This window comes from Syngnathus scovelli, chromosome 8, assembly GCF_024217435.2.
Source record: "Syngnathus scovelli strain Florida chromosome 8, RoL_Ssco_1.2, whole genome shotgun sequence".
NCBI lineage: Eukaryota > Metazoa > Chordata > Actinopteri > Syngnathiformes > Syngnathidae > Syngnathus > Syngnathus scovelli.
Genome location: NC_090854.1, coordinates 8,765,811 through 8,779,135, shown reverse-complemented (window position 1 = coordinate 8,779,135; position 13,325 = coordinate 8,765,811). Strand labels below are relative to the sequence as shown.

Below are 13,325 nucleotides of genomic sequence, written 5' to 3'. Positions count from 1 at the left end.
TTTCACCCTCATTGTACCGAACTGAACCATAACATGATTTGCATATTGTAATCATACTGTACTCTACTGTATCCATTCGGCGCCTGCGCTACTTCCTTACAGCCGACGTCACACCCCAGCATGGCGGTCAAGGTGACTCCGTCACTACTTCTTATCACATATTAACTTTAAAAGATGCTTGAGCGAGCGTGTGTATTCCGCTGTCGTCCACGGAGGCTGTGGAGCGTTCAGGGCGTGTCAGAAATGTGGCGGACCCTCTTTAAATGCGACTTTGCTCCGGCGCGAAGCATCGCGGCCGCTGCCGCCGCCCGTCTCCAGCAGACGTCTTGACGCGGCTGTCATTTTTACTCCCAAATCGAAATTTCGTCGTTTAGTCCGGCGAGCTCTCGCCTGGAGGGTTGCGTTAGCACTGCGTCGATGTTTTGAATCGGTTACGCCGTGTCGGCTTCGCTAAAATCCAAGCTAATCATTAGGGCAAAAAGTTCATGAATGGGCCAGCCAACCGGTTGAACCAGTTGAAGATGCAGCACGATAATGGCTGAAAATGGGCTTGTGTGTTACAGGTGCAAATGACAAAAAGAGCCGACCCCCATGAGTTAAAGGCAGTTTTTCTCAAGGTAAGACCATTTTATGTGGTTTGCTGAAACTGTATACTATCTTCTGTGATATGGGGCACATAGTTTGCTTAAATGTCAGTCACATGCTTTAACTAATTTTGAAACTGTTTCAACTCTGTTTAAATACATGTTCAATTGAAAAGCATTGTGGTTTGCTGTCAAACCAGTTTCAGGTCTAACATTACTGATGTAATTTGAGTTGACTTTATAATTAATTTATACCGTGGCAGAAATGGTGAAATTGCTTTAATCTATTCAAGCAGCAATCAACCGAAGAAAGAATAGTTACACTGTATGAACATATTTAGAGAGGACATCGACAATAAAATGGTTTAATAAACTGTAATTACCTTTAAGAGGTGTGGACAAGTAAATAGAATTTTTCCCTAATCTGATTGTCTGTATTGGATTACATTGAATATTTTTGGGGAGTGCTAGAGGCTCAAATGGAAATGCCATTAAACCATATTAATGTCATTTCCATTCTTTTTGCTGGAAAGATGATTTGAGCTCTGACTGTCAAGCTGAAAGTAAATTGAGGTGAGTTGAAGGTGAATTGAGAGTTTTTCCTAAAATGATTGTTTAATTTGAAATCAGAAGTCATATAAAACTGTGGCATGCAAACATTTAGGTCAACAAAGGGATTTGATGGCAAAACATAATATCTGTTAAAAGTGAATAAAAATGGCAAATTTCTATCATAAATTTGAAAGAACAAACCTTTGTCGATAGAAAGGAAGTAGACACATTTTATTTGCTTTAGTGGGCCATATAAATCGATACAGCGGGCCTTGATTTTTAACACGTTTGTTAGTTTGTCTGCTTGATACGCAAACACATACACAGCGGTTTTGGAGTGTGAACTTCCTAAAAGTCTCAACAAGGTCTTCACTCTGCTACAAGAGGCCTGCCTGTGTAATTTGTGATGCACATTCAGGTGGAAGAATTAATTACCGCCAGCTCTTTCTGACTGCCTGTATAATTTGATTAAGAACTACTTGAGGCCTACTGTGAAGCTGAATAGAAACACAATCATAAAGCGATGAATAAAAAAAAGGCAGCGCCGCAATAAATTGCCGGGAATGAATATTTTCACTTGATGCGTTAATTCGCCGCACTGAAATCGATGGGAGCAATGAAAACACTTGGCGTGAAGCGCTCCACCCTGGCTGTTTCTGTTTATCTTCCAGCCCTTTCTGTCTTTCTTGGCTCCGCTTTGCAATCCGGGAGTCTTTTTGCCGTGCCAGTTCATGCGGTGCTTGTGTTCCCTCTGCTATCTCTGCTCCAAATTGAAACCCAACTCCGCGTCTAAAATGGACTGGAAGTCTTAAGAGGGTGTTCGTGGTCTTAAGTTTAGAACAGTGCAGTGCTGGCGTATTTTTGCTTCAGAGTGTTGAAGGGCAACATGGCCGTAACGCTTATGCCCCATGTTGAGGGTTTTATTCAATAAACATTTTCATCTGCTAATCAAGTCCTGCTCACTTAGTTCTTCTCAATCTTTCATTTTGGTCTTCTAAAGAAACATTGAGCAAATGTATGCCCAGCCCTTTTTTGTTCCAACGTGACTATGACCTAGTACACCAAGACATGTGAAGACATGCTATGGGATTCTACAAGAACTTGCAACCCCTGATATGGATCCAATAATTTTATTTGTTGCTTATCCTTACTTATCCTCTGCAAAGGAAGGCCAACCTGTGCTCTCAAATTTAGCAAAGTCCACGTAGGAATGCACTCCAGAACCTCCTCCGAATTCCTTCAGCAAAGCTTTCGAATCCTGCGCAGTGCTGCTAAACATACAAGTTTATTTTGTCAACAGACATCTCAATTCCGCATCCTCAAACGTTCCACATGCAAAAACGTCAAACAAACAATGCGCTGGAAAACGTCATTTGTAGCCTGACCCAAACATGAACCATCGGCACCGTAGACATACAGTCGATTGTATTTTTGGAAATCATACAGCTGATCCCGTGACCTTTAAATGTTTTGTGGCTTGACTAACTCGGTTACACTCTGGTAAGGACAAATGAGCACAAATCACTCACCCTTTTTAAAAAAAAAAAAAATGAATGAAAAGAAACCGCTTTATCTTGCGTTTTCATCCAAGCTGTGCTGGAAAAGATGATTCAGTATTTTTGGGATAGCTACTTTACGTAAATGCTCTGGTGCTTTTGTTTGCAGTATGCCAGCGCCGTGGAGGATGGCGAGCATTACATGACCCCCAACGACTTTGTGCAGCGTTACCTCGCTCTCCAAACACAGCCCCAACATAATCCCAAAACCGTGGACCTGATCGCCGGAGTGGCTGATACCACCAAAGATGGGTAAGTGGCACCCTCGCATCATAATTTATAGAAAGACTGTTTGCGCTCGGATGGAAGTCATGTGACGGCCGAGCTGCTTGCTAAGTGTGTGAAGTGCGTGAACTTTGTCGCGACAGGTTGATCTCATTCCAGGAGTTTTTGGCCTTTGAATCGGTTCTATGCGCCCCGGACGCCCTGTTCATTGTTGCCTTCCAGCTCTTTGACAAGACTGGCACTGGGGACATTTCTTTTGGTATGTACATAAAGTCTGACAGGTTTGTGTGGAGGCATCGCCTGTGTCTCCTTCCAGTAATATACTAATTAGTTTTATTACTTTTCTTACACGAGACTCACGAGGATATAAAAGAATGATTAGGGAATGGTTGAGCTTAATTTGTCAGCTACTTTTCCTCAAGCCATTGAAAATTTTCAGTGTGCAGAAGGCAATGCTACATTGGGTGGGAGAATTTCAAAAACGGTCATGCCCTTGGGAAATATGAATAAATAAATAATTGTTATTTTTATCTATTTTATTTATCCATTCCACAGTCAAACGGTCACATTTTAAAAATGGTACATGACTGTATTTGCCTCCCCTGGTTAGCACCTGGGAACAAATGATTCCTCTGATATTGGCGTTTCACACTTTCAGCAAATGTACGTGACATCCTCAGCCAGACAGCAGTCCATCATCACATTCCCTTCAATTGGGACTGCGAGTTCATCAGGCTACACTTTGGCCATGACAGAAGCAAGAAGCTCAGCTACACAGAGTTCACCCAGTTTCTACAGGTCAAATTTTTCTCTTTCGCTCTCTCTATCCAGCCGTATATTAAAAACTGCACTTTTTTTGTGGGGGCGCAAGGGACTGAATTATTCAGATTTTTATTTTTTTTTTTGCTGTTTGTGTAATAGCAAGGATTTACTGTAAACTGACATTCAGTTGTTTTTGTTGTCGCTAGACGGTGACGCAAGCGCTTAAATGCCATGCCCTATTCCACTACTTTTCAGGATGTTTTTAAAGTTCAGATCATCATTCCCGTTATGATTTATTTTATTTTCACAACAGAAATGGATAGCCATAACTCTGGAAAAGTCAATTACGTGTCGACAGAAAATTCTGGTTATCAAATATTTATTGAGCGGCAGTGGCGCTTCCGCGGGCCCTCCCGCACTGATGCCGTCTTTGGGGCCAGGCCAAGGCAGGGAGGAACCACATCAGAACGTGACTGGCCAGAACTTTGCAGTTAATCACACTTGATCCGCCCCCTTATTTTTTTTTCCAATTTACCTTCTGATATCAATCTCGCCTCTCTACCGCTGCCTTGTGGCCGTGGCAATTTTGCACAAAATAACCAATTTGTGAGACATCCTGTCTCAATAATCATCAAACATTGATAGAAGAATTATTGAACCACAAAGCACTGATTAGGTAATGAGAAGCGGTGCAAAAAAAGGAAGTAACAGCTGGCTGGATATTGTGTGATGCTCGGGTTACATGAGCTTTGACAGCAGAAGTTGGCCCGGGCTCGGTCTTCCTCTGCATCCTTTTCTGATTGCATGCTTGTCATATTGAATCATTTCCCCCGTGCGCGCACACCGCCAGTCGTCTCAGTAAGCGTTCCTCTCTCTTCCGGGATCAGGCTTGCCTGGACATGGTTTCCATTAGTCAATAGCGAGATGTGGTGATTACCAAAGCCAGTGTCTCTCACTGTCACATCAGATGACTTTTACGTCTGACATTATCACGCTTTTCTTCTTCAAGGGTCCATTTCACAGCTCACTTATTGCACGTTGTTCCTCATCACAAGAACCTGCTCTCCGGTCGCCTTTTTGTCAACGTGACCCAACTGGCTGTCTTCTCTCCATTGCTGTAGGAGCTGCAGCTGGAGCATGCCCGCCAGGCGTTCGCCCAGAAAGACAAAGGGAAAAGTGGCACCATCACGGCTTTGGACTTCAGCGACATCATGGCCACCATCAGGCATCACATGCTGACTCCATTTGTGGAGGAGAATCTGGTTTCTGTGAGTTAGGGAAAATCTTATGTAGAGAGGTCCTGAACCACCAGGTCCACACAGTCGTTGAAGATGGTTATGATAGTGAATTTCCAGTTAAAAAAAAAAAAAAAAAACGTTCTCTTGCCTCTGACCTCTTTTGCTGTTCCTCCAGGCGGCTGGAGGCAGCACCTCCCACATGGTGAGCTTCTCCTACTTCAACGCCTTTAATGCCCTGCTCAACAACATGGAGCTGATCCGCAAGATTTACAGCACCCTCGTCAACACATACAAAGACAAGCTGGTAACCAAAGGTAGTCCCCATCCCACTCGCCACCTCACCACCGACAGACGGCATCGTCGCGACTGAATAATACTAATCAGCATGGATTTTTGTTGTGTAGCTGTTTGATCATGTTTAACTGTCTTGACAGAATGGTGTGAGTGACCACACAGGGAACATTTTCTGTAGCACTAAATTACTAAGGTAAATGAAATCGTTGAACGTGGTAATCAGAGCACTTCCCCTACATGTAGATCTGTGTAACTGATAGTCGTGCTGTCAGCCACCATTTACTCCTTAGTGTTTCCTGTTAAGATACCCCAGTTCTGTCCCCTACCACCCCTTCTTGTAGTATTTGCAAATAATTGAGTCGGAATCGGTTGAGCTTTCTGTAACTTGCGCTTTTCAGTCACAGGAAAAAATGTCACTCATGGAATAAAATCTCACATTCCTTTAAAAAGTAATGAGATGCTTTTTGTCGGGACTGCCTGAAAAAAAACGTAGATCAACAAATCGATTTAGAGCTACAGTTTCCTAAAAAGGCATGTTTAATTAATATATACTGTACCTTTCATTTATCGTATTTGCAAATACTATCCAGTACATAAACAGAAATGGTTTGATGCCTTAAACGATTGTCAATGAGACCCCTTTTCTCTTTTTCTCATTTTAGAGGAGTTTGCCCACGCTGCCAATAAGTTTGGTCAGATCACGCCAATGGAAATCGACATCCTCTTCCAACTAGCCGGTCTCCACACTCACTCGGGGTAGGTTATGTTATTGTTGTTGTGCCACGGCAATTTGGTGTGCCGTGAATTCATTTGAGACGTGTCCACTTTGTGTCATTTGTATCAGTTCCCGAGATCTCGGCACGGGATCAGAGGGTATCTTACGTTCTTCCATTTTGACACGTTTTTGCCTAACAATTTTCTCACTGGGTAGCGTTACAATTCACCAGTTGAGCTTTAAATCACGTTTGGAATGCATGTGAAAAATTCAAACAACATTTAATAATCAGTACTGCATCTGTTGTAGTTTTTCTTAATACATCACTTTGCTCTTATACCAAATCATGACAATTTTGGGACAAAATTAATATACCACAACCTCCAACATTGTCAATATCGGGTGTTTTTCGGCAGCACAGTTTTGTGGAGTACAGTAAATAAATGGTAGAAATGTGGCGCGGGGAGGAGGTCCTTGGTTCACAACACGACTGTGCGTTGTGGAAATAAAGGTGAGTTGCGTCGTGGCGATCACACAATAAACAACCCCTTAACAAATAATTTCGTCATTTTATAGCGCTATAGTTGTGTTTATAGGTTGGGAAAGGCAAAAGTTATTGCCCAATCAGTGACTCTGCATGTTGCTTTACAAGGAAAACATACAGCAAACGTTTTAATGAAGAGTCTAGCCTTTTTATGACTTGTCAGGAACATTTTCTGGAAAAACATCACAAGACAAAAGTCTTTTTTTTGTTTGTTTGTTTTTTTGCTTTTTTAATTCCCTTTCCTCTTCTGCTGTTGTGTGTAAAGGCGTCTCAATCACAGTGACATCGAAAGGATAGCCCCGCTGGAAGAAGGAGGCATGCCTTACCGCCTCGCCGAGGCCCAGAGACAGGTAGCCCGACCGACACCTCACGTCGCATTCCCATGTCTTTTATCTGAGCTTCTCTTCCAAGACCTCAACCTCCTTGTTGCACAGTAGCAAAAAAAAAAAAAAAAGCCTAAAGAGGATGTTCCATAAGTGAATTAGCAGAGTGCCCACGTTTTTTTTCTTCGCTCCTTGTGAAGTGCATTACTTAAACTCCCAGATGAAAGTAGAGCAATTACATTTATAGAAGAGGAATGGATTGTTGCACCTCTCCATGAAAGGCTCCCCTCGAACACATCCACTGCAGGCTGATAAAAGGCAAGGATTTTAGAGGCCTTTAGCGAGGTCTGCTAATGGCATGAAGGAGTTGGGGGGCGGAAAGCACGCTGGCTGAGAGAACAGCAATCTTGCCTTCACCGGATAACGTGCTTCTCTCGAGCTGCGGTCAGAACTAGCGGGCCGGCGGTGCTTCTCGGGATGTCTCAGAGGTCTGGAATTTGATTCCTCCGGGGTGATGCTACCATCCCAAGGCCTGCCCTTAGCGGAAATACGCTAATTGTTTGAAACCTTTGATCAAGTCCTGAATCTTGATAGCATGCAACTCCGCATCTGGCAGGGAGGGGAGGGGGGAGCAATGTGTTGTGCTCATGTCTGGCAGAAGTTACACACACACATACACACACACACACACACACACACACACACACACACACACACACACTTGTAGATATTTATCTGAACATGGAAAAGGCTTGTAGGGCTAATCTGTTCCCCTGCGCCGCTGCGAAAACAAAGAGGCCCTTGCTTTCAACATCAAACATGAATGCAGCCGGGCGAGCAGATAAGAAAGAAATTATGCTTTGTGAAAATAAAAGCTCTTCAGCTCCTCCACATGCAGCTTCTGAGGGAAATCGCGAGGTCATGTGGTCAATCGCTAAATCCCGACTGAGACTGTCCTACCTACACTTGACCTACTTTCAATCCACACGCGAGCTGCTTCTGTATACTTTTTGTTTTGTTCACCGCATATTTGACCTCTGCTGTCTTGTTTCCTCTCCCTCAGCATACCCCTGATTCATCCCGGCCCATCTGGCTCCAGGTTGCGGAGTCTGCCTACAGGTTTACTCTGGGCTCAATTGCTGGAGGTGAGTGACACGGCTGCCGCCCACGGGGGTAACTTTAGCCGGCCAGACGGGACGAGCCCGAGATTCCGGGGCCGGCCATTGTGCTGCTGCGGGGCGAGGAGCTGTGATCTGAGGCTCCCGCTTTGTGCGGCCGCACCGCTGGTGGCTCCAGGCTGTCGTCGGAGCCAGAGCTTCGGAATATCACAAATCTTCTGGAACCGAGCTCCCTGGAATCCTGTCTAATTACACTGGGAGGAATTGATACGCGGAATCTCTGACATAACTGGCCCCAAGATAGGAGCTGATTTTGTGCCTGTGTGTGTGCGTGTCTGTTTAAAACAATTTAAATCAGCGCAGCAGACATCATTAATCACAGGACTGGAGGAAAGCACCACGTGTTTTGGATGTTAATGAGCCACTTCTCGGCTTCACTGCTGATAGAGCTGTTTGCAAGCAGGATTTATTCCAGTGTTAGCTCCTCCCCCTTCTTGGTTGATTGATTTATTTTGAATTCAGCAGTGCGGCAAGTGCCACTGTCATGAATTGGATGAAAGTTCATACACACTCAAATATACAGCACTGATTATTGATTATGTCAGCTTTTTTTCTGGCCTCTGATTGGTTGGGCAAAGGCGCTCAAGTTTGAGTAACTCAACGCATCTGTAGTGATCTGCACGGATTCATACATTTAATAATCAGCCTCTTCTGAACTCTGAAAGTCAATTAGTTCTCCAACAAAGGCCCAGGTACCGACCGCCACTGCAGCCCACGTAATTGTATACAACAACCATGTCAATACATCATCCAACATTCAGCCTAATTTGTTTGTTTTCTAGCCACCGGTGCCACAGCTGTGTATCCCATCGACCTGGTCAAGACTCGCATGCAGAACCAGCGCTCCACGGGCTCCTTGGTGGGCGAGCTCATGTACAAGAACAGCTTCGACTGTGCCAAGAAAGTACTACGCTACGAGGGCTTCTTCGGATTCTACCGAGGTAATCAATAGCCCATTATGGCTAAAATCATGTGCTGCGCAGGCAGCACATCGCAAGGTGCTAATGTTGGCGGCGCGCTTTGCTAATTGATGTGAGAAAACCTTGTGGCCTCCTGCTTCAGCGGGGAATAAAGCAACAGCCAGGGGTCGCGTTTTCATTTTGTCCGAGGCGAGGCCCCCCCCTCCCTCCAGAGGACAATGAGCAGCGGAGTAGCAGCGGCGTGTGATCTCGTTCAAACCGGATGGCGGTAATGGCGCTGAGGGCTGGCGACACACAACACTCTCGCCCCGGGGCGCTTCACTTCCAAGAAGTCAAGACTGCCACCTACTGCTGCCCCCAACGACACAGCTCTTTATTGCGCCCCTCCTCCTCCTCCTCACTTGATGAAGGAGACGCTGGCCTGTTTTTTTTTTTCTGTAGCGGTCACTCAGCAGCTCCTGTTCAAGTCGAGCTTGCATGATGAAGGACACACGATGAAATGATGCGGCAGCTCCAACCACCCAGGCTGCGCTTTTGTGTGAATACTGAGAAACAGTCAAGCTTTCACACTGATGCTATTCCAAAACATAAAAAAAAATTACATTTAAGCTTGGAAAACTGACTTTTTAACTTTACAAAAAAAACTTTTTCAAAAGCTTAAAAACTTGCAACCTAAATTTCGAGGGGAGGGCGGGGGCATAAGCGAGCAAGAATCATTTCGTCTGTTGCTCAGCAAAGAATACGCATTCATTTGACCACCAACTCTCCTAATGACAGCTATGAATATTTTGCAGGTCTCCTCCCGCAGCTCATCGGCGTGGCCCCGGAGAAAGCCATCAAACTCACGGCAAGTCATTCCTTCAGCGCTGCTTTGGAGTGCGCCCAAAGAACTGGCTTTGAAAACACTCATGCTAGCGGGCGCACTTTGCAATCAAGACACAGCTCCAAGCACAAATTCATGTTAATGCGCTGCTCTCAAGGTCGATATTGCGTCTCATTTCCTTTTTTTTTGTTTTGTTTGTTTTTACTTCTCCCAGATGAATGATTTAGTCAGAGACAAGTTCACCCAACAAGATGGTTCCGTCCCTCTGGCTGCTGAAATCCTAGCTGGTGGATGCGTAAGCACAACTTTAATATTTAGATTGACTCTGCTCTCAATACTTAAATAAATCAAAAATTGTATGTTATATTAGATTAATTTATTGCCTGTGTTTCATTAGATTAATTTGCAAAATTGTGTCTGATGGCACATTGGAGACGCAAGCAGTGTTTCCTGCCATCCACTGGCTTGTTGTAGATTCTGAAGGGAACCAGGATTGGCTACGGAGAAGATCCCCGCAGGTTGCTAGCGGGGTCCACGGGGTCACAACCCCTGTCAGGGTGTAATTGAAGGAGAGGCCCTGAGGGTCCCGGCCGAAGCCGGTTCTTGCTCATTTGTGATTGAGTTTGACAGCAGCATGCATAGCTGAAGCCCGCCAACACGGGCGGCAACACCGCAGGATGTTTCTTGTACAAACCGTGTACAGGATACATCCCAGCTGGGGACTTCTGTCATTCATTTTACAAGGCCTCGTAGGATTTCTTTTTTTTACTCTCTGTGAAAGGCTGCCAAATGATGGCTGGCATCAGAGAAGTGAAGAAGATAAAAGCGAGGGGGTCCATCTTCAGAGCAGCGGATGCCCCCCTCTCCCCCTTCCACTTTAAAAATGACTAAACATACCCGGGCTTTTTTTAGATCCAAGCTCGGATGTTTACAGATAAGACCCCTGCCCTGAATGTCAACAGCGGCCATCCTGAGGCCTGATTAGCTTTTTGGGAGGGGGTGATAAATGTGCCTGAGTCACAGGCCGCTACGCCTCAGGCTGAGCCGTCCAGGGGTGAGTCAACGCTCCCCCCCGGCCTCGGAAAAGAGGGTAAAATCGGGAAGTGTGCGGGGCAAGGCTGGCTCGCCCCCGCCACAGGAGGTGCCCCGAGGGGGGGAGGCGAGAGGGCAGAGGGCCTGTGCCAGGGTCACAGCCTCCCAAGCCCCCTCACCCGGCGTCTGCTCTGACCTGACCCCTGTCGCTTCTCTATTCATGCCTGCTTTACTTCCTGTTTGCCGACGTCCATGAAAAGTGGCTTTTGTCTTGTCATCATTTCAGAAATCCCATTAAGGGCAAACGCTTGCAAATCATTAGCATCTTCACAAACTCACTTAACCGCAAAAGTTGAAAGAGTTGTAAACATTTGATCACCTTATTCACCCCTTGTTGTTTCCCACAGGCCGGAGGCTCTCAGGTGATTTTCACCAACCCTCTAGAGATTGTCAAGATCCGCCTGCAGGTGGCCGGCGAAATCACCACAGGCCCTAGGGTCAGCGCCCTCAATGTCTTACGAGAACTGGGCTTCTTTGGCCTCTACAAGGTGGGTCGGCAAACCTGGGTCGGGCTGTCTGTCACGCAAGGGCGGAGAAGGACACACAAGACACAAAAACATCAAGCGGTGTACTGAGATAGGATGCTGATTCCCCCCCCCCCCCTATTTTAGATAGTCACGATAAAGTGAAAATGCACATCCTCTAAATTTGACACACCACAGATGTTGTTAATACTACACAGTTGCACTTTGTTGTGAAGCATCAGAATTTCAAATTGCCAACATGAAACGTAACTTGTACTGTTTGCAATTTTCCCCAAACGGTGTTGAAAACGAGACAAGGCAGCAAACGAGTGAGGGCCTACTCCTCGCCACTCGCTGCTGCTGCGTTCCCACATTCTTGCGGCTTCCACAGCAGGCCAAGTCACGCAGTCGTATGTTGACCTCGAGCAGACAGTGTGTGGCTCCGTAAGAAAACACACACACATAAATAGTTGGGGAAAAATGCTGACTTCCTCTTGGCAAGAGGTGCAAATAGCCAGCAGAGTGTGATGGATGTCTCTGCCTTGAGGAGCTTTGGGCTCCATCATCATGAAAGTTGCCCTTAGGTGAGATGAGACAGCACCCAGACCACTAGACATCGCCAAAACAACAGCCCCCATTTTGCCCACCAAGCAATCCTGCCTGCCTGCCTGCCTGCACATATTCCAAATGTGTTTTTTAGGGTGCTAAAGCGTGCTTCCTGAGGGACATCCCCTTTTCGGCCATCTACTTCCCTGCCTACGCACACACCAAACAGATGCTTGCAGACGACACGGGAAAAGTGGGAGCGCTCCAGCTGCTCACCGCTGGAGCCATTGCAGGTATAACGAAGCACCATTTGAGGCAACCGTGTTTTTATATATGCCTGTTAGCCTGAGCACAATTCCCAAACATGGCTGCTCATGATGGCACGCTATTATGAAGAGTCAAGGCTGTCTAGCTTCGACAAAACAGCAACACCATTAATACTGAGCAGTAAATGTACAGTCAGCCCACTTACTGTTGGATTGTACGGGGTCCTTGAATGAGTCACCACTCGATTCCCGTTGCTCCCAACAAGGTGTACCGGCAGCATCGCTGGTGACCCCCGCTGATGTCATCAAGACCAGGCTGCAGGTGGCGGCCCGAGCGGGCCAGACCACATACAATGGAGTCATCGACTGCTTCAGGAAGATCCTCAAGGAGGAAGGCTTCACGGCCTTGTGGAAGGGTGCCGGAGGTCAGCCGAATTGATTTTAGTTACATCACATAGAACATTCACTTGAGTTTTTTCTTTTTTCTTGAAGAATTATGTGTCTTTCAGCTCGAGTCTTCCGATCATCACCTCAGTTCGGCGTCACCCTGGTGACCTACGAACTCCTGCAAAGATGGTTTAAAGTCGACTTTGGTGGCCAGTAAGTATTCTCACTTTTTAGGGCTGAACAATTAATTAGAAAAAATAATGGCATATTGTTCAGCCATTCGCAAAGCAACTCAACCCTAATCCAACTCCCTCCCGTAGCCAGCCGCAGGGATCGGAGCCCACCCTCGCCCCTAAATTGGAGGACCTTCCTCCGGTCAGTGCCGACCACGTGGGTGGATATCGTTTGGCGGCCGCCACATTTACCGGCGTGGAGCAAAAGTTCGGCCTTCATCTGCCCAAGTTTCAAGCTTCAGCCGAGGTGGTCGCCAAAGCGTAAGCACTGTGAGCTGATATGTGGCTCCAAGAGATACCGTGAAAATGCTGCATGGGTCATAGCTTTTTTTGGTGTTTATTTTTGCAAGGCTTGCACAACTTGTACATACTGTACTTCTTTTTAGAGGAACATTATGACATTGCAAAGAATTGTTACAGAATTTTTATCGGATGCCAAAGCGCTTGGGTGATGTCGGTGCATGTGTCTGCTATGTACAGTTATCAAATTGTGTATTTTCATCCGGGGCAATCATTTTAAATGTATTTATTTTATTGGAATAAATGGTTACAACCTGTTTTTCAAAGCACTTAAAGTAAATACAGTGCAATTATCATTTAAGGAAAAAGAAACGTCATTAGCT

At 45.8% G+C, this 13,325-nt stretch overlaps 1 protein-coding gene across 1 annotated transcript; it reads left to right on the top strand.

The window, feature by feature from the left end:
• The first annotated feature begins 35 nt into the window (after nt 1–35).
• Nucleotides 36–13,259, top strand: LOC125973377 (electrogenic aspartate/glutamate antiporter SLC25A12, mitochondrial). The gene is made up of 18 exons (XM_049727499.1): nt 36–132; nt 564–617; nt 2,802–2,944; nt 3,061–3,176; nt 3,576–3,715; nt 4,801–4,947; nt 5,093–5,231; nt 5,874–5,967; nt 6,736–6,820; nt 7,857–7,938; nt 8,754–8,912; nt 9,686–9,738; nt 9,929–10,009; nt 11,154–11,294; nt 11,971–12,109; nt 12,349–12,507; nt 12,592–12,682; nt 12,790–13,259. Exons 1-18 carry the CDS (start codon nt 121–123, stop codon nt 12,965–12,967), a joined length of 2,013 nt encoding a protein of 670 aa, XP_049583456.1. The 5' UTR covers nt 36–120; the 3' UTR covers nt 12,968–13,259.
• The last annotated feature ends 66 nt before the right edge of the window (nt 13,260–13,325 follow it).